We start from the raw sequence: 27,989 nt of genomic DNA on the forward strand, positions 1-27,989 counted from the left end.
CCCTTATCACCTGTTGGTGTATTCTGAACTGAAGATGGTATCTGAAAGTTTCAGACTATATTGGCCTCGGTACTTTAGGAAGGTGCCCACTGACCCCGGGATATGCTTTTTTGGGTCCTGTAGTGGCTGCTCAGTAATTTTGTAACACTCCTAGGTCCCACTTAGGACAAGTATGCATCTCATCTAAGGTAATATTTTTTTATGTAAATCTCGAGAAGTGTAATGACTGCCCCTCCTACCTTTTCTTGTTCTCCTCTTAAGGGGATAAAGCAGTTGCAACAGTTACCTACTGGTCACTTATCCAACAAAGAGCTTTTCTAGCTAACTACGCTCTGCTTAGTTAGTGTTGGAATCACAGGACCAGGAATGATGACATCTATGGAAGGAAAGAACCTTCCATTCAGGTTCTAGGGAACTGCCTTCTACCCAAGGATGAGTCTCCTATTTAAAGGGTGATGGTTTGTATATGTGTAGGAATGAATAAGAATTTTCTTAAGTAATTTGTACAGTGTATTTTTCCTAATTATGCAAACCTGAGTCCTTGAGTTACATTTCCTGCCTCAACCACACCGTTAAGACCATAAGCCAAAGGTCAAAAGTGACGCGATACACTCTGGCGGGGGATCGGTTCCTCCCCACATACCACATGCTAAGTAAACCACCTACATTTTTAAAGATTCAGTGGCCATTCCAGCATGTGCTGAAGACATACTTATATTTAAAGAACTCAGGTTACATAGTTGGTAAAATAGAAATTACTTTTAAAAATACTTTCTTTCTATTTGACTATTTAAGTATCACACAATAGTGAATTAGATGAATCACCAACTTTTCAAGTTAGGGTACTGTGCAGACCTCATCTGACTGATGGAGTGTTTGCTGGCTTTATTAGCCAGTTTTTATAGTAGCTCACTCAGGAAATGAATGAATGAATAAGTTTTCATTGGGCATCATAATTACCTCAGAATAAATATTATAAGTATAATATGTAATAGATATTCTAGGAAAACACTGCTCTCATTAGGTTTTATGAAATTTCAGTTCTATTACCCCTTTTCAAATTTTATTTACAGGGATTATACTTTAATTTATAGTACTAAGTCTTTTCTTGATAAAACTGTTCGTGGAGGATCATGCCATATTTTTTAACAGGGTTTTGCTCAAGCCCACCAAATTCTTAAACTTGGAGGATTCTCAGCACTCGTCAACTTCTTACTGGGTCCACCCGAGCCTGATAAACGCAGATGGTCCTCCGTCCAAGCACAAGACTTTGGCCCTTTGCATTGTACCATTGCTACCATAATCTCAGCTTGTAATATGACGCCATATCAGACATCAGGTAATCACTTCTGCCATTACATGCACTACTTTTATTACTTTTATTATCAATATTATTATTAGTTAGATAGTTAATAATTGTCAAGACATGTCATTTGTTACATATTTTACCTAAAATGTTTATTCCCTCAAGGTTCTGTAAAATTTTGAAATAAGATTTGAATACTTATGAACCTAAGGCTTTAGGTTATTTAGGAAGATAAATACACAATGGTAAAAAATGTGACATGTATATCATACAGTCTTACAGTTTATGAAAAAAATTATGATGGGGATACAATCAGTGTTTGCAATAAGATAAAATTATCAAGGAAATACTCTTGAAAGATTTAACAGCAACTAAAACTAGAATAGAAGAATTCTTAATTGATATTAGAATAACAAGCCATTTGAAGTTTGTCCTTTCTATTCTATAAGAAATAAAATTACTTCTTCATTATCAAGTAAGACAAGGAAGGCCTCCTCAGTGAGTAGATAGCAATCAAGACAATGTGATTATTATAAAATCCAGTCTCTGGAGAGGTGAAGGTTGGATGTCTTTAGCTGCATTACAACAAAAAACAAATAGGTTACCATTTATAAATATAAATTGAACATTAAACACTTTTAAGTTCATTTGGTTACAAACTTTCACCTTCAAGTAATTTTCAGTGGCGGACAAATTTTTTTTATTACCTTATCAATCATTTTTGTTATAAGCAAACCGCCCCTTTAAGTGATGAAGTAGTGGCCTAAATTTTATATTAAATTCAATTCTGGCTCCTAGGAAAACTTTTAAAAAACATACAACAGTTTTTAAAAATGAAGCAAGACTAAAAATAAAAGTACTTAGTACATTGTTCTCTAGATGGCACTGCTAAAACAAGACTTTACAGAATGAAATCTGGTATATCATGATTTATTGATAATTTTTTTTCAAAACCTTTATGCCAATAATTTAGGATATAAAAATTGTGATTGATTTAATTTCCTTGTAAATTTTATAATTCCAATATTTGATATCCTGTACATGCATGTCGACCCCTTAAGCTACATTCACTGAGTAATTCAACTTCCAAAAAAGACAGCAATATGTTCATCTGACTTTATTACTGTCAAACTGAGGCTCCTTGTGGGAATTGTCCATAGGCTACCAAAATAGAAATATGCAATATAATAAAAACCTAGCCATTTTATTTGTTTTGCTGTAGAGTTCAAAGATTGATGTGGTTTTGGGAGAAGAGTAGTTAAGAGTTGTTAGTCATGAAAGAAATAGATCATCAGAAATGGAATGGAAGGAGACAGGTGTCAGATAGAAATTCAGGCTGAAAGTAAATGAAGCAGATCATGTTTGGAACTTGTTACAGATTCTCTTTGAATAGAAGTTGAATAAACATTTCACAGCTTATGAATTGTGTGAAAGTATATCACTTCCATCTGAAGAATTACTTCTTGTTTTTAATGATTAGGCTATATATGATTAAATATGTGGGGTATGGTTTCTTTGTCTTGATAACTTTGAATTACTTATTTTATTTACATAGGTACTCAATCAGATTCCAAGGAAGAAGAGAAAACTGAAAAGCTAGAAATGCCAGAGGCGGTGGCTCAAGTTTTATATGGTAGTGACCAATCTCGTTGGCTGAGAGAAGCTGTTGTAGCATACAGAGAAGTTACTACTAGTATACCAAGTGTTACTAATGCTTTAAAGGAAGCAGCAACAGAAAACTCATCTTTTACAAATGCTTTAATAGTTACAGTTATGGTTAGTAATATTTTGTGTACATTGTAAAATTTAAGTCGTAGTTTTTTGTATGATTTCCATTATTCAAAGTCTAATTTTAAATTAGAGTGATTTAAAATGTTTCACCATATATCCTCTCTTTATTGTATACCCCTATTTAATCTAGTTTGTAGAATGAAGAAAAATTTTGAAATGAATTAGCTTTGCATATTTTCAATTGATATTTGAGTAAGAGCATTCATAATTCTCTCAAGTGGGACCTCTGATGTAAGAGGGAAGCCCTGTACTCACTACATCAGCATATAATTGTTTTGTCAGCTAAGTTAACCCTTTTACCCCCAAAGGACGTACTGGTACGTTTCACAAAAGCCATCCCTTTACCCCCATGGACGTACCGGTACGTCCTTGCAAAAAAATGCTATAAAAATTTGGTTTTCATATTTTTTTATAATTTTTTGAGAAAATTCAGGCATTTTCCAAGAGAATGAGACCAACCTGACCTCTCTATGAGAAAAATTAAGGTTGTTAGAGCAATTTAAATAAAATATACTGCAAAATGTGCAGGGAAAAAAATAACCCCCTGGGGGTTAAGGGTTGGAAATTTCCAGATACCCCGGGGGTAAAAGGGTTAATGATTGGACATGTTTTTGTTTAACAGTGTTAATTCTTATTTTATCATATGTATTTGTTCTTACGCAAAATACAAACCTTCATCCTTTAAATAGGGAGATGATTTTGGTGCAAGGTGGAATGGCCGTTGAATTGATTGACATGCACCATCTGTCATAAACATGACAGATGGTGCAAACAGGCGAGTAGCCCCACCACCACCACATGTCGGAAGATCCTCACTTTGAATTTTTGCCACAACAAATACAGACATATCATTGCAACCTTATCTGAACTCAACATTTTTCTTTAACTTGCAGAAAGTGAATGTTGGCCATTAGTTGCAGTAGTGTTAAATGTGAAGCAAGAAATTCGTATTTGCCAAAGAAGGGGTTGATGTTGGGACTACATACATACATATACTGTACCAAGGCACTTCCCCCATTTTTGGGGGGGTAGCCAACATCAAACAAATGAAAAAAAGGGGACTTGTTTGAGTAAACTGTCTGTAAATTAGAGCCACTCTCTCTCTTTGGATCATGTAGGGGGCATGGTTGTTTGCAATCCTCTGCTTTTGCAGACCAAGGCCTCCTGTGCTGTGGCAGGCATATGCCCTGAGGGGAAGAAGAGAGCAATGCCTTCACCAGTGTCTTGTCTTGGCAGTGCCCAAGAAGACACTGAAAGTCTTTCGCTTCTGTCTCCTCAGCGGGTGTGTCTGCTGTTGCTGCCTATGGTTCAGTCCCTAGGGAGTATGCATGAGGAGCAAGGAGCCCTTGGCTGTGTATCAGCGAGCTTTTTCAGGTTCTGGTGGTGTAATGGGTTTCCCCCAGTGTTGCCACATCCCCATAAGAGGTTGGAGGCTCTTCACTTGTTTCCGTGTAGACTGCTGACAATGTGTGTAACCTGAGGAAGTCTTGGGTTTCCTAGGTCTTTCAGGTAGACCCTACATAAATTTGTTGAGGGAGTCCTTCTCCCATGGTAACGCCAGTGGTGAAAGGTGTGGTTGTGCCTCCAATGTCTGTGACCCTGGTGGTTTCCCATGTGGTAACCAACCCCTAAGCCCAAAAAGACTGTTAAGCTCGCAAAGGGATACATGCTAGCGAAAAAGGGTCCGGCACTGGGAGATGTAAAACCTGAGATTGGTTTTAAGTCAACCCCAAGGTGCTTAAGGCTCCTCCGTTCACCCCTGCCCCTGTCATCCATGTGTTAACCACCAATTTCCCTGTGCCTGGAAGTTTGGGGCCTGGTAAGGGACTCTTGCTCCTCCCTCATGCCGCAATACTTTGGTAGAGCAGGTTGAGAGGATAGCATGCAATGGAAGACCAGGATTTTGGGGCGGATGGATTTGTTCACAGTGTCTCTGAGCACAGGCCAGTGGCCGTTCCCCTGCTGCGATCCTCAGAGACAATAATAAGTGGGAAAGGCCATTCCCTTGCCATGATTCACAGGGGCAAGAGTACGTGCCTTTCCTTTTGTCTTATCCCTTCATATTTTCTGATCCCCCTTCCTTGGGGATGAAATTGTCAAAGTGGATCCGACTTGATGCTGGTAAGTTACACTTCTGAGCTCCATTCTTTAATTCTAAGGAAGTATCTCCCCCATACTCCCAAATGAGGAGGTGGATAGTGGAATTACAACTAAGCCATTGATCATCATACACCAGGTAAATTATTCCAGACTGATTTCCCCTTCAAAAAAAAGGTTGCTTCAGTTGACCATGTATAATTCGTCTTGTACAGGCAAAGCTCTATCAGTTTTCTCATCCCCTTATACAGATAGGAGGTTGCTGGAGTCATGTCCTTTGCTCCCTTACAGGACCAGGGAGACTGGCATGTCCTGTGAAAAAAAAAAAAACAAGGTTTGTATTTTGTGTAGGGAAACAAATCACAAATTTTAAAAATCTTTCGTATTTTTCCTAGCCATGCAAACCATCAAACCAGAGTCCTTTAAGTTAATTTCCCTCAGCCACTTCTCTCACTCCTGAGCTGAAAGATCAAAGTGAGGCTCTTTCAACAGGGGGTGGGTCTACCTGTCATTAACTACCCAGTTAATTTAGGGGTGTTGGAGTATGCTTTGAAATCATCTCCCTATTCAAAGAACTCAGGTTTTTATAATTAAGAAAATACAAATTAAATTGAAAAAAATATTTTTCCTAAGATTATTTTGCTTTTCTTTAAGTTTTGCAGAAGGTGGCGTTATTTGAATGATCACAGACATTTTTCTGTGATTTAAACAAGTGAAATAGGAACTTGAATTTTTTAATTGAATAGTGACTTGAACTAATAGGGCCTTATTTAGCAAGTGTTTACATTGTTTTAGTAAATTAAATGGTTTGCGTAATATTATTCTTGGCTTAGCTCCTGTACTTTATCATAGATAACTTTCATTTTGGACAGAAGGTACTCTTATAGTGAAGTACTTTATGACAAGGCTCAAATGTACTTTCCAAGCATCTAGTTTCATAGGATTAATTGGCATTAGCTTTTTAGTGATTTCTGCAGCTTCAGTCCCTGCACCATGCAATACAAAAATAATTAAAATTACCAAAGTTTGTTGCTTTGCATAAGAATCAGAATATACCTGCACTTAATTGCCCTGATTGCAGATTTCTTCAAGTTTCTTTGCTACCAGTAGGTATCATTTCGTACAGCCATCAAAAGACCCAAATTGGTTCTCCCGTGAATCTTCAATCACCACTTGGCACTTGTTGTGACATTATGAACTTGATTTGTTAATTTGTCCAATCTATTTCCAGGTTTTCCATGAAATGTCCAAATGGAGATTTGGCACTTGTGCTGTGAAGTTCTAAGTACACCTTCTTTTTAGCCTCTTCAGAAGGTGTCTTTCCATGTTATGACTGAAGACAATATATACAGTATCTTGAGGGCTGAGGCCTCCTTGAAGCTCGTTAACGAGCTCTGTCACTTGTACCAGATTTTATAGCAAAGACTCAATCTTCAGACACTCAAAAGTTTAGTCTCCTTTTAGCCATCTCTGCTTTTTCAGGCAATTTGGCTTATGGGGTTAATCTTATTTGTCTTGTTCATGCACCAGTATCCTTCAGTCTTCAGGTTCTCACATTACTGGAATGAGACTCAATACACTGGTACACAAGCATATAATTGCTTCTTGGTCAATAAGATTCTATTTTGCCATAACTGAAGATAAAGAACTATAAGTTACATGATCTTTCCTGTTCCCTGGCTTTATTGGGTAACTTGGAGCTTACTGGTATTCTTCTTTGAGCAAAGACTTCAAGGTGCCATTTCACTTTTACCAGCTTCTGTACTTAGGATGTACAGTAAGTCACAATCACTTAAATGTTTTTCAGTTGGGATAGATTTTTTAATGAGCCTTATATTACTGGCTGAGAGTGTTTGTATAGATTCTTTTTTCCTTTGTCATTACAATCCTCCTTCATTTGTTCTGACACCATTCATTACTGTTCATGTCACTTTGATCCTAGACACACTTATGTTTGATGTATCCTGAAAAATATAGTAGACCTTCGAAAACATTTAAATGGTCATGCAATCTTCTGATGATGTAGCTTCTTAAACTGACTGAAGAAGGTACATCATAAATAGTACCACCTTAAAAGAGCTATGATGTCATGGTCCACAGGTTAAAGCAGAGTTATAGTGTATGGAGGAAAGAAAATTACACTCACATCGGGGTCTATGTGATTCAGATATCTCTAGATATCCAGGTGGATTATTGAGGTTCAAAGTATCTTTAAAAGAAAAGTTTTTCTGCTTTGCAATATTCCTGGACTTCAAAAATTATGTTAGTAACCCATGACTTCAGATTAGCCATCCAAATGACAAGAAACATTAAATTTTGGATAATTTTGAGTGACTGGGGATTAATGGTAAGGTAGAATAACATTGGCTCAAGTTTGAAGTCACCAGGGAATTTACTTCCTAACATTAATATTAGCATATCTTTGGCTACCTTGTACCCTGGCATTATTTTTTTCTTCCTTTGGAATAAATGATGGATTAGGCATTCACTTCCAAATTAAGCCAGTGTTGCCATCATTGAAAATATTGAAAATGAGTTCAGGACATTTTTTTTTTCAATGTCTTGGGAAATTAGAAATTTTTCATCAATAGTATCAGCAGCAAAAACAGCTTATCCATGAATTTTAATATTGTGCAAGCCAAAATGCTCTTTTAATCTATTAAACCAGAAACAGCATACCTATGAATTTTAATATTTTGCAAGCCAAAATGCTTTATAAATCTATTATAACACCTATGACTTGAGGAAAATGAGGTGTGTCTACCTTTTGAATACTTTTTGCATAAATCCTCAAGCAGATTTGTTGCTTGGATCAGCATTTGGCTCAGGTATCCATTCATGTGGTTGCCTTTTAATCCAAATAAGCTCTCCATTTCATTAGTACAAGTTTCAGACGACTAAGCCTTTTCACTACGTATGGAACAACTCAAGTCTTTATCATGGATGATGGGTGACACTGTTATCCAAACTGGGACTTAAGAGTGCGAAGTGTTTATTACTTTATCTCCCCTTTTATATCTACTGATCATGTCCAGTTTATCTCTCATCATTATAACATGGGATTTGAATTCACTAGTTATACTTTTTGGGGGCCATGGCTTGAACCAAGAAAGATTACCAAGATTGAAAATTATAACTTTAATGTGTACACATGACACACCAGAACACTTATAAATTACTAACAACATATGCAGGCAGTAGGTCATCAAGCCGAAACAAGAGGTAGCTGTTAAAGATTCTTGGCAAGGATTTTTTTTTTCTTTAGAATGTAATCCTTGGTTTGAGTTATTAACAAGATATATAGCATATGTACATTGTATCCTTTAACAGTCACATGTGAAGCATAATAACAACCATTCATGAATAAATTGTTCGTGTTAGTATTGTAATAAAACCAACAGTGCTCCAATCTATCAATATGCACGTATCTGTGATGTATACCAAGAAGGATCGAAATCGGTATCGGCAGACGTATTGTATGGTTTTTTATATTTTAGATAATGTATGTGATACCAGTACTAATTTTACATTGAATAAAGTATATGTATTTTCTTATTTTATAAAAATAATTTTTAATTTGATTTTTAGCCGTTTTTCATTCGTGCTGTTCGGACCTTTCACTATTTCCTTATCATAGGAGTTAAAATTATTGGTGCTAATATAGGTTTGTACATGTACTGGTAATGGTTTTTATCTTTGCAGACTGAATATGCCAGTAAAGCTCCATCCAATATGCTGAAAGAATTATCACAGTTGCTGCTTGAAATATTGGTAAGTATATGATAGAAAACACTTCAAAGTTTTATTTGTTTGGTTTACTTAAAACTTTTAACAAAGCTTGGATTATTTTGTTTTCAATAGAATGTTCTTCTAATATTCCAAAATTCTGCAAATTTTATAGTATTTATATCTAAAAAAGAATATTTCTTTTGTATGTAAGTTTATAAATAAGATTTCTTTAAATTATTTCAGAATATAAAGGACTCGCTCAAATCAAATCGCACCAATTCTATTCTTGAGGGTCTTGTAACTGTAGATGGTGAACAAGTAATGGGTTTGTTAGGTAAGTGTTTATTCAACCATACATTTGCATGGAAGAACCAAATGCAGAATTTATATGTACCAGCAAATGGAGTTTAGACTGAGTGAGGGGAAACTTCTTCTGGTAAGGAAAATTTCCCATCTCACATGTTAGTAACAAAATTTTTCATCACTGGGCTCACAAAGCAGAAAGAGTAAGGTGGTCTGAGCTCTTATGTACTAGCCTTTTATGCTCTTACATTTTTTAAAGTCACTGTTAATCTTCAGTAAATTATATGCAATCAGGGAAATTTATTTATTTATTACTTGAATGCTTTTCATCGATTCCAAGTCTACGAGAACTCAAATACTTCTATTGCTTAAAATAGTAAAGTATTTTCTTAGGGAAGATTTTTTCATAAAAAAAATACATACATACATATAATTATATATATATATATATATATATATATATATATATATATATATATATATATATATATATATATATATATGTATATATATATATATATATATATATATATATATATATATATATATATATATATATATATATATATATATATATGTGTGTGTGTGTGTGTGTGTATATGTATATGTATATGTATATGTGTGTGTGTGTATATATATATATATATATATATATATATATATATATATATATATATATATATATATATATATATATATATATATATATATATTTATATATATATATATATATATATATATATATATATATATATATATATATATATATATATATATATATATATATATATATATATATATATATATATATATATATATTTATATAAATATATATATATATATATATATATATATATATATATATATATATATATATATATATATATATGTATATATGTATGTATATATGTATGTATATATGTATGTATGTATACAGTATATATATATATATATATATATATATATATATATATATATATATATATATATATATATATATATATATATATATATATATATATATACTGTATATGAGTTTTGGTGTTCATATGTTGTATGGTTTCCATGGATTCTTGTAAAAGGCGAGAACAGGGAATGCAATACAACTTGAAATTACCAATGAAATATTGCCTTCCTACTCTAAGGTTAGTGTTTCGTGCAGAGCACTTACTCAGTGTATAATGGAAACCCACGGGTTCAGACACTATTTAACCCACCACAGCACCTCCAATGCTAAAATCATGTGGCAACAGAGGACATGGTATCACCAAAAACCAGTACTATTGCTGTGGACAATGCTGTCTTCACGCTAATTTGCGCTGCCATCTTCAGTCTCATTGCCAAGCTGTCACCAAGTTTCACTCATATACTGTTAAGTATCAGGAATTAAGTTACTATTATTTGTCCACTCTTCTTGGTAATAACATTAAAAGTAATACCACTCGTCTTAGTAATACAGTAACATTAAAAGTAATAGGAGGATTAATTTACTATTCAAGATTGCTTTTGATGTTTTGTTTAAATTATATAATTAATGCGATCAGCTTCGTACGGTGTGCAATCAGCCCTCCATCACCACGGGTTAGGTAACAGGCACACCCGGAAGGAGTGAATAACCAAGTAATATTGGTGCCCTTGAGTCGGTGAACTCTACTTCCCCCTATAATAGTAATTGTACAATACTGTAAAGTATTGTACAAACTCTTATTTTTAAATGAGTTTTCTAGATAAACTCTTAATCTAAAATGCTAAATAAACTGCTACTACAGTACATTCTATTCTCTTTATAATCCCAAATAGTTACAATTTAACTACAGTATCCATATTCAGTAAAATATAATATTTCATCTTCCATTCTTCCTTATCTGTTTGCTTTCATATCTGTTAATCACAAATTTTTATTGTTAATTTCAGCCTGTGTTTACTCCTAATACCCTTTCTTAAGATGTATTATCCCTATTATCTTTATTTATTTTTCTTCAATATTTCCCACAATATTTTAATTTTATTTAATGCAGATTTCACATAAATGAATTGACTGCATCTGAAGAGACTCAGCCAATAAGGAACTCTCATATTAAGATTTTCATAGACACCCAGGTGGGCAGTCTGTTGCCTGAGTAGAGGAGGCTCCTGTTCAAGAATTATCAATACAGTGATGCTTTCCATTATGAAGTTCCTCTCTACATTCCACCTTTCAGGCTCCCTCAATGAAGTAGCAGATGCCCTGTCCTGACAGACAGCTCTGGGCACAGAATGGACCTTGGATAAGGGCTCCTAACAACAGATCCTTGAGATTGTTCCAGATCTCTTATGTAGACCTGTTTGCAACAAAAGAGAACCTCTAGCTTCCACTATACGTAGCTCAGATTGTGGATTCTCAGGCAGTTGCAAGCAATAACTTGAACCTGGACTAGAATAGATGGTCTTGATTTACTGTATTTGTTTCCTTTGAGTTTTATTTAAAAGATTGAATATCCTTCAGGACTTCTCAGGAACAGCTGTGCTGTTAGCGCCACATTGGCCAAAGAGCCCATGGTATCCACTGCTCAAGTGTATGAGACCAAGGTTACACCCTCTTCAATCAGCACTGTTCCCCAGTTTGCAGTTTGACTTTGACTTTACAAAGGCCTTGGAGCATGTGATGTATTTCTTACAATTTTTAATGCTGTACAGAAATCCCCTTATTGTGGTCAGGTTGTTTGTACGATTGGCTTTAATTTTAGTGCTGCGTTTGACAGTGTTAAATCATTAGGCCCTTGTTTTTAAAACTCAAACAGATGGGAGAAGATGGGTCTTTTCTTAGCATCGTTATTGAATTTTTAAGTAATAGACTGCCAACAGAAGTTGTGGATGGGTACTATAGTGACTATAGGAATGTAATATTTGGTGTTTCCTAGGGCAGTGTTCTTTGGCCATTTCTTTTCTTATTATATGCAATTATGTGGTTTAGACTAGAAAACATGGTTGTTGCATATGCAGATATATAATATCTTGTGTTCCCATGGGTAGTGGTCTTGGCTTATACTTCTACATACGCATGATATGTGGTTTGGCCTGGAAAATAGGTTGTAGCATATGCAGATATTACTCTTTTTGTATCAGTATCATCTGAATGTAGACCTGTGGTTGCTGAATCTATGTATATATATATATATATCTAGCTGAAATTAGTGTATGGTGCAAAATATGGGGGATGAAGTTGAACCCTAATACAACTCAAAGTATGATTATAAGTAGGTCGAGGATAGTGGCTCCTCATCATCCAAAGCTTTACACTGAAAGTGTAAAATTCCAGGCATGATTCTTGATTACAAATTTACTTTTGAGATACACATTTGGTTTGTTCCTTCTTCAGTTGCACAAAAAAGTTGTTTATTGTGAAAATGTCTTATAAGTTTTTGGGATTTTCTTCGGTGATCATTCTATTCTCCTGAAATGTTTAAATTCTTTCATTCTACCTTGTTTTAAGTATTGTTCTCCTGTTTCAGCTCCACTCTGATCTTAATTTGTTCAACAAACAATTGTGATATATTAAATTTCTTATTCCTGATGTAGATATTAATCTTAGGACTGTCGTTCAGTCAGTTCTTTATGCATGTTACATAAGATTTTTTATAATTCTAACCATCCTTAGCATTCAGACCTTCCAAGACTGTACCATCCTTTATGTAGTACTAGGTATATAGTTAATTCTACATTTTTGCTCTATCCATTATAAGACTCGGTACTAAACAGTATTCTATAAGTTTTACCCCAGCTGTGACCAGATTGTGAAAAGATTTTCCTTATCTCCCAGCTGAATCAGTGGAACTTTCGAAGTTCAAACATGATGCAAATGTTTTTATGTTAAACAGGTTGACATAAGTTTCTCTTCGTAGTTTATATACGACAGATCTATTTTAATATTGATACTGATCCTGAAATATTTTATATTTTTTATTAATTTCTTCGCCTATATAGTTTATTTCCTTATTTCCTCTCCTTACTGGGCTACATTCCCTCTTGGAGCCGTAGGGCTTGTAGCATCCTGCTTTTCCAGCTAGGGTTGTTGATTAGCTAGTAATAATAATAATCATCAGATAGTAGGGAGTCTGAATATCTTCGCTTACTCCTTTCTGACCGTGGATCTCAACTCTTGGATTTTCTCTCCTGTATCTGTATATACAGTTTAGGGAATTTTAACCTCATAATATGATATATTTGAGGGGCTATAAGAGATTTTCTTATACTAGACAATACCAGTTGGTGTGGAAGGCATGGATGGTCTCTGTGTCAGATAACCACTTACTTTTTGGCTTCCTTTCTGGTCCAACTCCTTGAAGATAGAAGATTAAGCCATCAACAATCTTGTTATATAAATCTGCATTGACAAAATATCTTGAGGAGGGTTGTGAAGTGGATTTAGATTCCGACTTGTTTCGCAAGACTGCTATCTTTTGCTCTACAATGACCCTCTTCACCAACCCCTTCAGTATCCTAGTCTCTTGATAGAGTACTTTATGAGTTTTTGGTAAACATAAGATAATTCCTCCATTTCCCTTAAAGAGTTACTATAGAAAGCTATTTTTATAAGTTTAGCTTTGGAGCAAGTCAGTGAAAACAGGAGTTTATCACCCTCATTCCTGATCCTCTCCTAATTCTGACTATGGGTCTCCTGTTTTTATCCAAAAACTAAAACCTTCTTAATATTCAAGCTTTCAGACCGAGAGATGATAGCCTATGTCCAGTGTCTACTCAGCAGTTACTATCTGCAGAGAGCCACGTCTTTTCAAAATACTCGGACCATCAAATCCTTTTCAACAGGTTCTGTCCATATTCTAATGACCTCCTATATTAAGAAAGCTGATCCTCTCCATCCTTAAACCCACAATTTGAAAAAAATGATTACCTCATTGCTATTTTTTTATAATATGCAGTTTAAGGTCATTCACAGCTTTATGGGTTGATCTAGGCAAAGACACTACCTGAAATTAATCCAAGAGGTGCAACATGCATAAATGGTGTTTGACTCGTTTGTGGCACCTACGGGGGGACATTGGATAAAAGGGGTACAGCAACCAGGCTCTCCAATAGAAGCCTAATGACAGGCATCTAGCTGCTTCTCCGGAGTATTTCTTATGAAGTGAGTGTCAGACTTGTTACTTTTGCTTCTCATCCATACACGAGTTAGTAGTTTGCTTGGTTTTAGACGTTTGTACTTTATGGTAAGTGAATCTACTATGTTATTGCTCTGGTAATAGTTCTTGAAGACCACAAAGCACATTTACCCCCCAAAAATTTATGTTAATAAAGGGAAAACATTTTTTAGGGGAGGTGCTGTGTGGTCTCCAGGACCCTCCCTCCTTATCCTCATGTGGGGATGAGAGACATTTGATTTGCACTCTTGAGTAAAGAAGGTGGCAACTTAGCACAAATTAGCTGACAGATAGCATTGTCTCCAGTATTTTTATTGGTTCTCGGTGATGACGTGTCTTTGGTTGCTAGATGATTTCAGCATTGGAGGTGCTATGACAGGTTCAATATTGCCTGAACCCATGGATCTCCCTTAAATGAACTTGAGTCTAGGCTTTGCATATAGAAACACTGTCTCTAGAGTGAGGGAGACAAAATTTCTTTGGTAATTCTTTGTCGCATTGGATTCCTTGTTCTAGTCTTTTACAGGATACTCCACGGGAGACCACACAACACTTCCCCCAAAAAAACTGGGTTTTCCTTTGTCGAAAGCCCCTTCTTTCCATTGTAAATTTTAGAATTATTTATTTTTTACCGTGCTACAAATCATCCTTTTCTTTAATAATTATAAATGTTATCTTTTTGTGTATAGTTTAAGTATTTAACTCAATTATGGAAGTGTGGGATAAGCAGAAGAGGATTCCAAATGTGCCATGGCAGAGATTAAAGAAGCTTTATTCTTTAGGTGTCCTGGCTGATCTTTCCTCTGTATGTGGTGATTCAAAGCAAACACGGACTGAATAGGACATGGTAACTGTTCCCATAGATCTTGAATAGGTGCATGCATCAAAGGCCTTAAGTGTTCTAGTTGCTGGTTTGGAAGAAGGTCCTGCAAATGAAATCAAGTTGCTCTTCCACCATGATTAGTGCTTCTAGATGGAATTGTACATAGAACTTTGGAGGCCATTATGATTATTACACTAATGCAACTTTGCATAAATAATCTTGTGGCATATATTTTTGCATTGTATTATATCTTTTATTCCTAGGTTCAGATCATAAAAATTATTTTCAGATTACAAATTTTGCCTCAACAATATCCAGTAAAATGTAGTTGTGAAAAATTCATCATTTAAGGGTGTCTGACATGATGTTAGGCATTCTAAAATAGACCATCATTGCATACGGCATTGTTTACATGACTTGTATTCATCTGCCACTTGGATAGTGTTGAGCATAGCATCAGTGAGCATTCATATGAACATCTGTTAGTATTCCTGTATTTTTCAAGAATTTTGGAAGATTGAATGTATTGTGAATCTTCAAATGTGAATTGTTAATAATTGCAGTATACCTTTTAAAATAAAATCTAAAATAAATTGTTAACAATTGCATAAAACCCGTTTGGAGTAAAGAAGTATAATTGTAATTGTATTTTAAGTGTCAAAAACATCCCCCAAAAATTCCAAGGAGGGGTAATTTTTTTGATAGACTTCCCCTGGATTGGAAGTGGCAAATATGTTTACTTTATAATCAAAGGATGAATGTGGTAGTGACTTCTTTTTTTTTCTCTGGGACTACTCTCTTATAAGGCAGATGGCATAATATTAATCAAATGGTTCTTCTCTTAATCTAATTTTTTGCCCTTTTTTTTCAATATTCAAGTGTTAAGAAGATAATCACTGTTTGGTCCAGCACTGTTAGTTTGCGATTAAGGCGAGTGACAAACATATCTATTATCGGGGAACCAGGAACCAAACAGTCAGGAGTTCCCTCCCCTCTAGAGGATTCAAAGACCATTCTGAGCTCATAGCTTGATTGCAACGGCTCAGATTGTCGGTGATTACGTTGCGTTCCCCTGGGATGAAACGTGCCAACAGGGTTACTCTGTTGTCCTCTTGACTATGAGTGCATGCACACTGCCAATTGGCAAAGTTGTCGACGGACCCCCCTGCTTGTTGAAATAGGCCACTACTGTAATGTTGCCGCTCATCAACGCTACTAAGCGACCTTTTCCTATCTCCTGGAAATTAATCCGAACTACGTACTCTGCTTTCAGTTCTAAGATGTTTACATAGAATCTCTTGTCTATGTTCTCTGTCCATGGACCTAACGTTGAGCAAGTTGGGATATGGGCTCCCCACCCTTCTCTGGATACGTCTGAGAAAAGGGTAAGTCCTGGGGGAAGAACCTATAATGGAGATCCCTCAATTAGGTTCATCTCCTGAAGTCATCATGATGGATCCTCTCTGAATCAATGTGTCGCCTTGACTAGTACATCTGTAGCGTCAGACCTCAGTTTCCAACTGGATTTGAGAGTCCACTGCACAGAATGCATCCAAGCAGTCTCTGCCAATTCTTTTCTGTAAGTGATTCCTATGTCAGGAAGGGTGTTGCAACCTTTTTCAACCTTTGTAACCTGTCTTTTGATGGAAAGACTTTTCCTTGGACCATTTCTATGCTCATCCCAAAGTAGACAAGGTTCTGACATGAGGTGAGAACAGACTTCTTGAGATTTATCCAGATCCTTAGGTCCTGCCAAAACGGAGTAGAATCTGGGACTGGGACTGTGACTCCGCCAACATTCCGATCTTGTGAACCCAAGTTGTGACCAGTGCGAACACTTGTGAACACTTGAGGAGCTGTGGAAAATCTGAAGCAAAGAAACTGGAACTGTCTTGTTTGGTGGGCAACCCAAATGACTTCCTTGAGTTCCTGTGTACTGGAATTTGGAAGTATGCGTCTTTCAGGTCTATGAACAGTAAGAAGTCATTGCATCTCATTGCATGTAGGACTGTGCTGTGGGTCCCATCTTAAACTAAGTTTCCAGAACAAAGTCGTACAGCCGAGACAGGTCGATGACTGTCTCCATCCTCCTGACAGTTTTTGAACCAGGAGTAGGTTGCTGTAGAATATTGGAGGTCGGTCGTTGACTTCCTTTACCACTCTCTTGTCTAACATCAGTCTGACCTCCTCTCGAATATAATGAACGGCTCATTGACATTGGATTGAGAGAGTTGGTAAATAGGAGGCTGTATCTGACATGTAAAACCTCCACTGTTGACTCTCAGGTTATGCCCTGTGGAATGACCACCTCATCCACTGACTTGACAGACATCCCCCACAGATGGCAGTATTGTTTGCCGCCCCTAACAAGGTCCTCGCCTACCTCGCTCTCATTTGCCTTAATGCCTTTGGTGAGAAGGCTGGTTCTAATCAGTCAATTTCTTAGTCTTAAGGGAACAGGGTGAGGCAAGTCTTGGACTTTTCAGAGATGTTTGATTGCGAGAGACTACAGAGTTTTTTGTAGAAGGTGCCCTGGGGTCATTTATTTTTATTTTTTTGAAGCAATGTCTTTCTTTTTCTTGACTTTCCCCTGGATAAGAGAATGAGCTAAAGGGGACACGTGATGTCCAGGGACTCTGGGGTATTGTGACCCTCCAATAAACAATCTCTATTGGAGAGACCCTATATCAAGTTTACAACTTCAGGAGCCCCAGTCTAGTATTTTCAAGATGTGGATCCCCTTTCTTGATGTTCAGAAGAACAAATCACTCCTAAGAATGTTTTACAACCTTAGAACGAGATATTTCTTTATAATCCTTTATAGGAACGGCTGGTTATCTGACAGAGCCATTTGCTCTTGTGCTTTTCTTTCATAGAGAACTTTGAGGGGTGTTTCTTCTTGTGGTGGAAGACAAATATAACTGAAAGGTGCACGCCTCCAAGGATCACATGCTCGTGGCTGATTGTACCTCATACGTGATTGCTGCACTATATGTTTCGTGATCCTTTAGGCTGGTCACTCACAGGTGGAGACTCACGCTCTCTCCGATGGCGTATATCCACTGAAAGGCTTGATTGTCGTTGGCGCTGTTTAACCCTGCGTTCCTCTGGAAGATACAGGATGGCTCTTTACTGGTTCTTGGGCTATAGCCAAGAAACTGCTTACATCACTCCTAGAGGAGAAGGTAGAAAACTCGGAGACAAAGTCTTTGTCATAGCAGTCGATGCTCAAGGGCAAAGAAGAGGGCAATGCTTCACCAGGGCACATGTTGACCAGAGCAAGCTCAATAGCCAGGATTTCTTAAACTGAAGACTTGACTTCATCCTTAAGGGGAGGTCTCCCTGTTTTTCTAGGGGAAGCAGGAAATCTACCCCTTTGGAGCTTGCCCATTGGTGTTCTTTAGTCTGGACTAGTATCGTAGTTGGAATTTTGCCAACTTTTCGACCTTGAGGACGAATGTACCCGAGGAAGAAAGATCACTCTTGGATCCTTTCTTCCCCCCTGGGGGCGCTTGCATAGGGAGACGTGCTAGTATTACACCTGTCTCTTCTTAAGGTTGTGCACATTCATCAGTAAATGATGACGAGTAAAAAAAAAAAAAACGCACTATCGTAGGCAAAGTTCTCTCAAGCACTCGGAATATTAGAGTATATGTCGTCCGCTGAGAAGTAAAACGTTTTCTTCCCAGAACTGTTTTTTTTTTTTCTACTGTCATATGGTATTGCTGGGGAGCAAGTGCTCACTCATAAGATCTGTGAGCAGGCATACCTGCTCACGTGTTGAAAGTCTTGTTGCTTACTTAGACAAGGATCCTGTGAGAAAAGTGTTCTCATCCCCAAGATTAATCCCCATTTCAAGGAATTAAATCATTCTTGACATTGGGAACTAGTGTCCCAGATTTAAAGACAAGTCTGTCTTTTACTAGCTTGATTCACACTCATATTGAAATGAGATATAGTATATGTAAAAAGCTTCAGACCAGTTGGAGAGCGTCGAGAACACATCTGTGTAGCTCAACAGCCAGAATCATAATAGGGGCTCAGAGTGCTGTCATACCCAAACCACCAGTGGATACTGGGTGTTAGTGGCCAAAACCTTGATAATTCTTCATTGGCTGTTACCAGCTGTCCCCAGAATCTACCCCTACTAAAGGATGAAAGTTTATATTCACGTGGGAACAAATAGTCAGTATTATCAATACAGTATACTGTATATAGTAATAAAAAAACTCTTGTACACTTTTCTCAAATTGCATATTGTAAACCTTGACTTGCCTAGGCTACAATTAGAGGTTCAATGCCCCAGGCTATCCTATCTAGATGAGAGAGATTGAATTAAAGAAGTATTAAATTGAAATGTTTTGTATGAAACTGCAGCTTTAGACAATTATGTTTAAACTGGTGGAAATAAAAAATAAAAAAACAGAAAACTACTTTGTATATTTCATTCATGCTATATTGAAGGATATTTATGATAAGTAGGTCTACTTATACATCTCAATCTAGAATCTGGCATGGCAATAATTAGACTAATCAAATCAAGACCGTTCTTTTGGTTAGTTAGATACTCTTCTACTCACGTCTCACAATGGGGTCCATTCAGAAAACCGTATTTAGCTGATAGTATTGTAAACTCAGACCCTTTACTAATCTAAGGCCAGCCTAAGTAACCAAATTCTAGCTTAGCCTACTTAAAGTGTCATTGAATAGTGATAGATAATGATGCGTCAATAAATTTTCTAATATTTCAAATGTAAACTTTTACATAATAACATTACTATAATACTTATCAAAACAATTTGGTAGAAAAAAATCCAAAGTCTTGCATACATATCGGTAATTACCAATAAATATTTCTGTAGAAATTACACCTGAATGACTAAAACCTAACATTTTTAGACTGGGAGACTGGGTAGGATTCTCAGTTATGCAATACTCATTTTCCTCTTCCATTGGTATACCTGAAATAGTTAAATCACCATTCACCTTTCTTGCTTCCACATACAAGAGATGTTAAAGGCCCTGGTTTGAATGTGGTAGATAACCTTTCTTTTTTATGTATACTCAGCCTTAATAGATAAAAGTGGTTAAATTTAGAATAATTGATTTCTTCCAGAAAATTTGAATTTGGAACACCTGGTGTTAGGTACCTTTGACTGCTTAAGCGATAATGTTACGTAAATACTGTAATACTTAAGATATAACCAGGGTTCTTTTGTTGTGTACTATAATCATAATGCACTTCTTGGCAAGTGTTAGCGAGACTCAAGCAGACGCAGTTCCTTTTATTGCAGGCTACCTTGGCAATATTCAAACATATCCTACAGAATTAGTATGCTGCTTTTGATCATTCAATTTACACGACATATTCAAAATTTATATATTTGTTTTATATGACCTTGGTACCTAATGTAAAATCTGGAGTATCTCTACTGGGTCAAGTCACTGAAATTTTTTAAAAAATTATTTAAATTTTAATCAAATAATACAAACATGATAGAAAAGCTATATTTAATAAAAGGTAAAAAAACTTGAGTTGTTGCTCCTTTCTGTCTGCAGGAATAAAACAACTTATGATTCAGTGCTAGAGAGATGGTATACTTCTTTTTCTAATCTACTATTGTCATATATTACAAAGGTTAACTGCTAATAATTGGTTACTAAACATACGCTTTTTACGGAAATGTTTAAAACATCTTTAGTTCTGTAATTATTAAAGTACAGTATTTTACTCACATTAACTTGATTATATCAACCAATTTCAAGATAAGATTACCAAATATAACTTTGTGATCCCATTTCACAAAAAAATTGTCTATCTAATGCTATTGGAAATAAAAAGTTTTGTATGCTAGTGTACTTTCTTATAGTCATCAATCAATTCAAGGTACAGCATATAAAATTTCTGAATTTTGTATAATGTATTTTTTTTAAACTTGCAGTCAGATTAAACTGACTAATGATATTATTAAATTAATCACCTCATTTTTCGGTCAAATAATACTCTTAATTCTAAAATTAACTTTTTCTTCCACTATTTTCAGCCTGCTCTTTATTTTCTTGTCTAAATTCATCATTAAGTTTTTACCAGTTTCCTCGATTTCCCAAATAACAGAGCAGTATGTATTGATTTCACTTTAAGTAAACATTCAAGTCTATAATTATAAATTGCAAATTACTCATTTAGCAAAAAATATAATTATGATAAAAAAATAGACAAGATTTTGAAAATATAGAATGCCAAATAATATATGGCCTTCCAGAGTGTAATGAGAACATTGTATTATGAGGAAGTGGTAAACAGATGTTTCTAGTGGCTGGAAAATACTGAAGATTTTTAGATATGTAACAAAAATGATGAAAAAAAGTGACAGGAAAGCAGATTTTAAGCAGCAGGACAGAACTTATTTAAAAACAAAGAAAAATTTTGGAAAAAACAAAAAAAAAGAATTAAAACCAGATGGGAATACATGCAAAAAGTGTCTAGGATAAGAACTGATTTCATGTCTGGCCTCATCAAGGGAAAACTTACTTTTAAATATTAAGGACAATTTTTATGATAATGAACTTATATGTACAGATTTATAATGCATGTTCTTCCATCTGCACAACTCAAAATGTCCATTGAGAAGGGAATTAAAATTTAATATGATGATGACAGCTGATGTTTAAAGACAATGAGGAATCACGTCTTGGAAATCCATGGTGCCAAGGTAGGGTAACCAAAATAATTCTTCTTCACTCAAGGGGTAACTACTGCTCAGAACATTTTGGTGGCTACTTTCCATCTGGTAGGGGTATAAGAGACTCTTTAGCTATGGTAAGATCAAACTATTATTCTTTAGTCTTGGGTAGGACCATAACCTCTACACCATGGTCTTCCACTGTCTCAGGCTAGAGTTCTCTTGCTTGAGGGTACACTCGGGCACACTATTCCATTTCCTTTCCTTATTGGGCTATTTTCCTGTTGGAGCCCTTTGGCGTGTAGAATCCTGCTTTTCCAAATAGGGTTATAGTTTAGCTAGTGATAATAATAATAATAATATTGCAGATATTAACAATGAATTTTTATTTGAAATTAAAATTCAGTTTTATGTGAAAAATATATTCTAATGAACAGTGATTGGATATAAATTCTATTATGGTGGCAGTTACCAGTGTCAAGAATTAATTGGTTGATAAGATTTCTTTCAAGACCTTTCTCTCCTTTGAGAACCAGTAGTATACTTCTACCAAAGATAATTATATACTGTATATATGAATACTGTATCATATATATAAAGTTTCTATTTTATTTATGGGTCCTAATTTAATGATTAGCAATTAAGAGCTCAATAGTGAATATTAAGTCTCAAAAGACACCAAAGGTATGGAGAAAAATAACCATGGAATTAATTCAGATTTTAAACTATACTTTATAGAATTTTAAACCTGAAATACATCAGTCTGAAAAATTGTTATTTTTGGCCTGGAACGCATATTAATTTGGTGTAAACTTTACTTTATTAAATAAAAACACAGTACTTCAATTGCCTTTATCAATAATAGCATTAAGAACATAACTATCCTGTAAAATTATTTCACACTTATCAAAGAGAACTGACAGATAAATCATAATTTACTTTCCAGATATCATTGACACCAACAAGGACAGTGATAGCAGGAGAGCCTACCAGTGTATTAAACTTGTGGTAATGCTCTCGGCCCGTTGTCCTATTGCACGAGACCTACTGACAAGTACTCAAAATAGGTGGCAATGGGCTGTTGAATGGCTCCGTGGAAGAATGGATGACCATTCAGTTACTGTTTCAACTACCACAGGATTGAGTAATGAAGATTCTAGCACAAAGAATTTCCAGAGAACTACCAGTGCCCAGGTATGTTTCAAGTTTTTTAGGTAATGGGTTGTTCTTGAAAAAACAATTTTATCTAAAAATAGATTTGTTCCGACAAGAATACAAAATCTTGTTTTTATGAAAGAGGTAGATTCAGCGCAGGCTGCCGTTTTGGCCATAAAAACTTTCAGCGAGATGGCAACAACGGAGGAGGCGGGGAATGGTCCATCAGCACACACTACTTTAAACACTTGATTTGGCCATGATAAGAGAGCAATCTGCTGTGCTCTCTGGGTTTTTTGTTCTTAGTTATACTAACTTTCTTTTTCTCTTTCCAGGTGTGACTGTTGCTGTTTGCTGAGGAAGCAAACATGCAGGTTTGTATGGGAATGACAGACCATTCCTCTGGCACGTTCGGGTCCTCCTTTGAGACGAGTTGTCACCAGCTTTGCCTTTCGTGTAGAGGACACTCCTGCATGGAGGTGTCTCCATGTGGTGAATGTCAGGAGTGGTCATCCTCCCAGTGGAAGTGGTCCCGCAGGAGGAGAAAGAAGTTAAAAAGGGATTCTCTACTCCGAAGGATAAGAACTCCAGACTTTCTTCTTCCCCTGCAACTCCCTCACTTGTCTCTGCTAGTTCGGTCTCCTCCGGAGGATGGGTAACCGTCGGATTCGGAAGACCCTGTTGCTTTCCCTAGGTTAGCGGCGGCACCTTTCTCCTGTGGCCGTCCTTGGGATTTTCAGGACTGATTCTGGGAGGTATTGGAGAGTAGTGCACAGCAGGAGCTCTCATCTGCTCCTGCCAGGGCTGGCCCCAGCCATTTTCTCTAGCACCTGTCAAGCCGAGAGAAGGGAGTAGGGGCCTGTGCTTTTACTTCCTCAGAAGTTCCTATTTCACCGAAGGTTCTGCAGGTTATTCTTTGTGACGGTATAAAGCCTGCACTCTGCGCTCCCAGGATGAGCGTGCCTGCTGAGCTTGCTCAGTGAGAAAATCCAAGTTATCTTCCCCCTTAAAGCTTGCCGATGTAATGCTCTCCAGTACCAGACCCGTAGGCAACATTCTAGGATCTTTCCAACACCTATTAAGGGCACTAATAGCACAATTAAGGCAACATGCAGAGTGATACCTGGACCTTCCGCTGGTTCTGGTGATGGAGGTTCCAAGGGAGTTAACCCCCCTTTTACAACCTTCTACATCATCTTCAAGTGAAGATTTATCACAGGACAGTCGGATCCCGACTTCACGCTTGGAGGTCATCCAGCATCTCCTCACTCGAGAGGGTTTTTGCGACTAGTGGCGAAACAGATGTCTGGATACTTCAGATCCTCTATAGCAGTTTATCAGGAGAAGTAGGCAATCTTTTGTGGTTGGTGTCGTAGAAGGGTTGTCTCTCCACTCAGAGCTACTATACCTCTGAGTGCCGTGATTTTGTTGTCTCTGAGGGAAAACTGTGCTCAGCTTCAGCCAGATCTTTAGACTGAAAGAGGTTAACATTTTCTCTTCAGCAGAATTATCTATTCTCTTACGGAGCGTTGAGTTATCTTGTTCTCAACCGGAAGTGAGACCACTCCTTGGAATGTAGTTAAGGTCTTGTGTTCCCTGATAAGAACCCCCTTTTGAACTGTGATTTGAGTGACAGATCTTCACTTGCCCCTTCAAATGGTTTTCCTCCTGGCCCTGGCCTCTGCAGTGTGTGTCGGTGAGTTGCGTGGTCTTTAGATAGGGACAGGTTACTCTCGGCTTCATCCCTGAATTTATTGCCAAGACTCAAAATCCAGCTGTAGCGGACTCTAGGTTGGGGCTTATCCTGATGGTGAGTCTACGGGAGGTAACTGATGATACAGATCAACTGTTACTATGTCCTGTAAAGGCACTATCTCAAGTGTACTAGACTGGCTCGCCTACACAACCACCAGCTGCATATCATTATGAGCAGAGTCAAAGAGGATTAACAAGAACATGGTTTCCTCCTGGATTAAGCAGGTCAATGACTGTGCCCTCATTCCTTCCTCTCATCACCAGGGAAGGCCACCCAGAGCTCAATGTCAGGGGCATTGGCACGTCCTTGTGGTTAAGAAGGAACTGGATTATGGCACAGATGTTGTAAGCTGGCGTGTGAAAGCATCAGACAACCTTCACCGTCCACTACAGGTCCCGAGACACGCTCTATATATCCCCTGTGGTGGCCGCTCAGCAAGTGGGCTAGCTGGCTTAGTCCCCTTATAGGACGATTAGAAGTCAGTCAAGGGCAGAGGTTACGGTATTAGAATGGGGTGGGGTGAATGTAAAAGAATGACTGGCCTTATCTTTTCTTCATCTTTCTCCCCTCTCTCAGTACAGCATCCAAGACTCTGCTATTTGGCTCCCATCAACGGCAGGTAAGCCTCATTTTGCAATTTGCGTGAATATATGTTCCTATACGAATATATTCCATTGCATCCCCAATCTCCTGGCTAGGGGGAATTGGGTTGCTGAGGTCTTAGTGTGTATAGTAGCACACCTATGGTTTATACATAACCTAGATGTAGTGACAAAGTGGTTCCCCATTTGCTAACCATTATTGCACAAGCCATCGACCTCTCATATAATCAAAATAACAGGTTCACAATGTGTCAGGATACCCATCCGAAGCTTCCTTAAGCTTGGAGTGGCAATCCTGGGGCAAAGGTTTTCAGCCAAGTGAATGGATTTCCTCCCACCTATAGGTAAGTCTCTTATGTAAAGAACAAAGGTTTGTATTCGTGTTGGAACGAATGACAAATTTGGAACAAACTTGAATTTTTCCTAACTATATAAACCTGAATCCCAAGTCAGGCTGTGAGCAATGAAGAGCAGTAAAAAATCTCCTTTTATTCTTTTTTTTTTTCTTATGTAGGCTACCCACATTGCAATCAAAAGTGGTTAAGGTTGTGATTGCTGATGGACTAAATCCTCCTCCTTACTATCCTGGCTATTGCCAGGAGTTTGTTTCCACCTCACTGAAAGATTTTATAGCCAGAATGCCAGCTCACACTGAATCGAACTCCTATGTAAGGAACTAAAGGTTTGAATATTTAGGAAAAATCCAAATTTGTAATTTTTCCATACAAACCATCAATTATAATTTTTCAGTATTAAAGCATATGATTGATGGATTTTTCATAAAACAAATATGCATTATCACCTTGAATTCTTCGTATGTTGTTTCTTGTCATACTTATTACAAATTTTAGAAACATTCCTGTTCTTGTTCCTGTAAGTTGGAATTAATCTACTTTAAATATATTTTATCCTCAAATCTAGTTGACCTTGGAGGAAGCCACAGCATTATTGAGTGAGCTGGAATCAACAGAGATGGAAATAGACTGTGATGCTCCAGAGTTAGGGGATATAAAAGAGAGCACCTGCGAACGTGAAATATCTCCGTCCCAAGACTTAGATGCCATTGACCCGTGAATAGTTTTCCATACTAACCAAAGACAGGTCAAGCAATTGTTTGGTAATGAAACTATGGAAATAGTAATTGTTTTTAACATGATTTCTGTTGAGAGTTTTATATTGTACTTTGTATTTCCTGTTACTTCAACTCGCTAAAATTGTAAATTGAACTATGGTAAAAGAAATTGTAGTTTTCAGCTATGTAAGGATCACTTAGTCTCACTAAGACCAAAAGTGCCATACTTTGATAATCATTTGAAATGTTGTATTGTCATTGAAAGTACAAAACTAACCAGACTTGTTAGTAACTGCACTTGAATGTTTGGAGATGTTAATGTTTATAATTTTTATGCATTTATTGTATGTCCTTTTCCAGTGTTAATGGATTCATCAGCAAGAGGTTTTTATCTGTGATTATCATATGACCTCATCAGACTTTTCTGGTATTCATAAATAACCTAAATCAGTGATTATCTGCCTAAGATTGACAGAGTTTACATTGTTCCTAGAAAATATTTATCAAAGTATTTCTCGTCTCAGTTACTGGTGTAAATCACCAAGAAAAGCAGAGTATTATAAATGGTGCAGTTGCAACTCCTAAAACACATATCATGAATTTAGTAATTGTTCTTACACATCTTATAACTTTGCAATTTAATTTATGATTGTATATTATGTAATTGTGAAAAACTGTATTCTATTTTTGCAAAATAAATTTAGCACAGTGGCATTTAGCAGAAGTAATAAAAATGGGAAAGTAGATCATGTCATCAGTCATGGCAATATTGCCCTCTTCTAGTGTAGTTTAATAAACACATAATGCACTACATAACATGCTCTTAAAAAATTATATATTTTTTCAGTTTGAATAGTAGGCTACTGTAGTGCAAGGGAAAATGTTTACATATGATTATCATACAATACCTATCTTGAATGCTTCCAGTTCCTTTAGGGTAATATTTTTAGCCTACTTAAAACATGGGATGTTAAATCCCATTATGGAAGGATACACTTTGGGTGATGAATCCCATTATGGAAGGAAGCACATATGGTTGACCCTTTATTCATACACATAGCACTGTATGGTATTTTTCATCCAAGCCACTATTCCATAGCCCGGTGCTGTTATTGAAATTTACACTACTGTATTTAAAATTGATATAATAAATTTAATAACATTGTCTAACTTTACATCATTTGAAAATTTAGAAAAATAATTTACACTGACAAAATTCTTACAGTCCACAAGTAATAAAGTTTTTGGGAACTACCAGCACATCACTTTAATATATCTGAAGACCTAATAGAATTATGAAAAGTCAAGTTGAGGTACGTTTTCTTCTTTGTTATACAGAGTTAATATTTGCTGTACTTAAGGAGTTGAAATAAGATTGTTGATTTTTATAGATTTGTATGCATTTAATGTGATTGAGTAAAGTTTATTAAATACTTCTCAAATTCATGCTTGCAAAGCACATGCTTGTGTACTGTATATATTTTGACCAGATTGGGTATCAATTTATTTTAGGTGTTTCTAACCATATATTGTG

At 36.3% G+C, this 27,989-nt stretch overlaps 1 protein-coding gene across 1 annotated transcript in view; it reads left to right on the forward strand.

Moving 5' to 3' along the window:
* Positions 1 to 27,759, forward strand: part of LOC137640180 (ubiquitin carboxyl-terminal hydrolase 24-like) — a 160,502-nt gene extending 132,743 nt beyond the window's left edge. Inside the window, 6 exon segments of the mRNA XM_068372705.1 lie at positions 1,153 to 1,339; positions 2,862 to 3,082; positions 8,897 to 8,965; positions 9,167 to 9,257; positions 22,817 to 23,064; positions 26,305 to 27,759. Of these exon segments, the coding sequence (XP_068228806.1) occupies positions 1,153 to 1,339; positions 2,862 to 3,082; positions 8,897 to 8,965; positions 9,167 to 9,257; positions 22,817 to 23,064; positions 26,305 to 26,457 (969 nt within the window). The 3' untranslated portion in view covers positions 26,458 to 27,759.
* Positions 27,760 to 27,989: the final 230 nt, after the last annotated feature.

The sequence above is a fragment of the Palaemon carinicauda genome, chromosome 4, assembly GCF_036898095.1.
Source record: "Palaemon carinicauda isolate YSFRI2023 chromosome 4, ASM3689809v2, whole genome shotgun sequence".
In the NCBI taxonomy this organism is placed as follows: domain Eukaryota; kingdom Metazoa; phylum Arthropoda; class Malacostraca; order Decapoda; family Palaemonidae; genus Palaemon; species Palaemon carinicauda.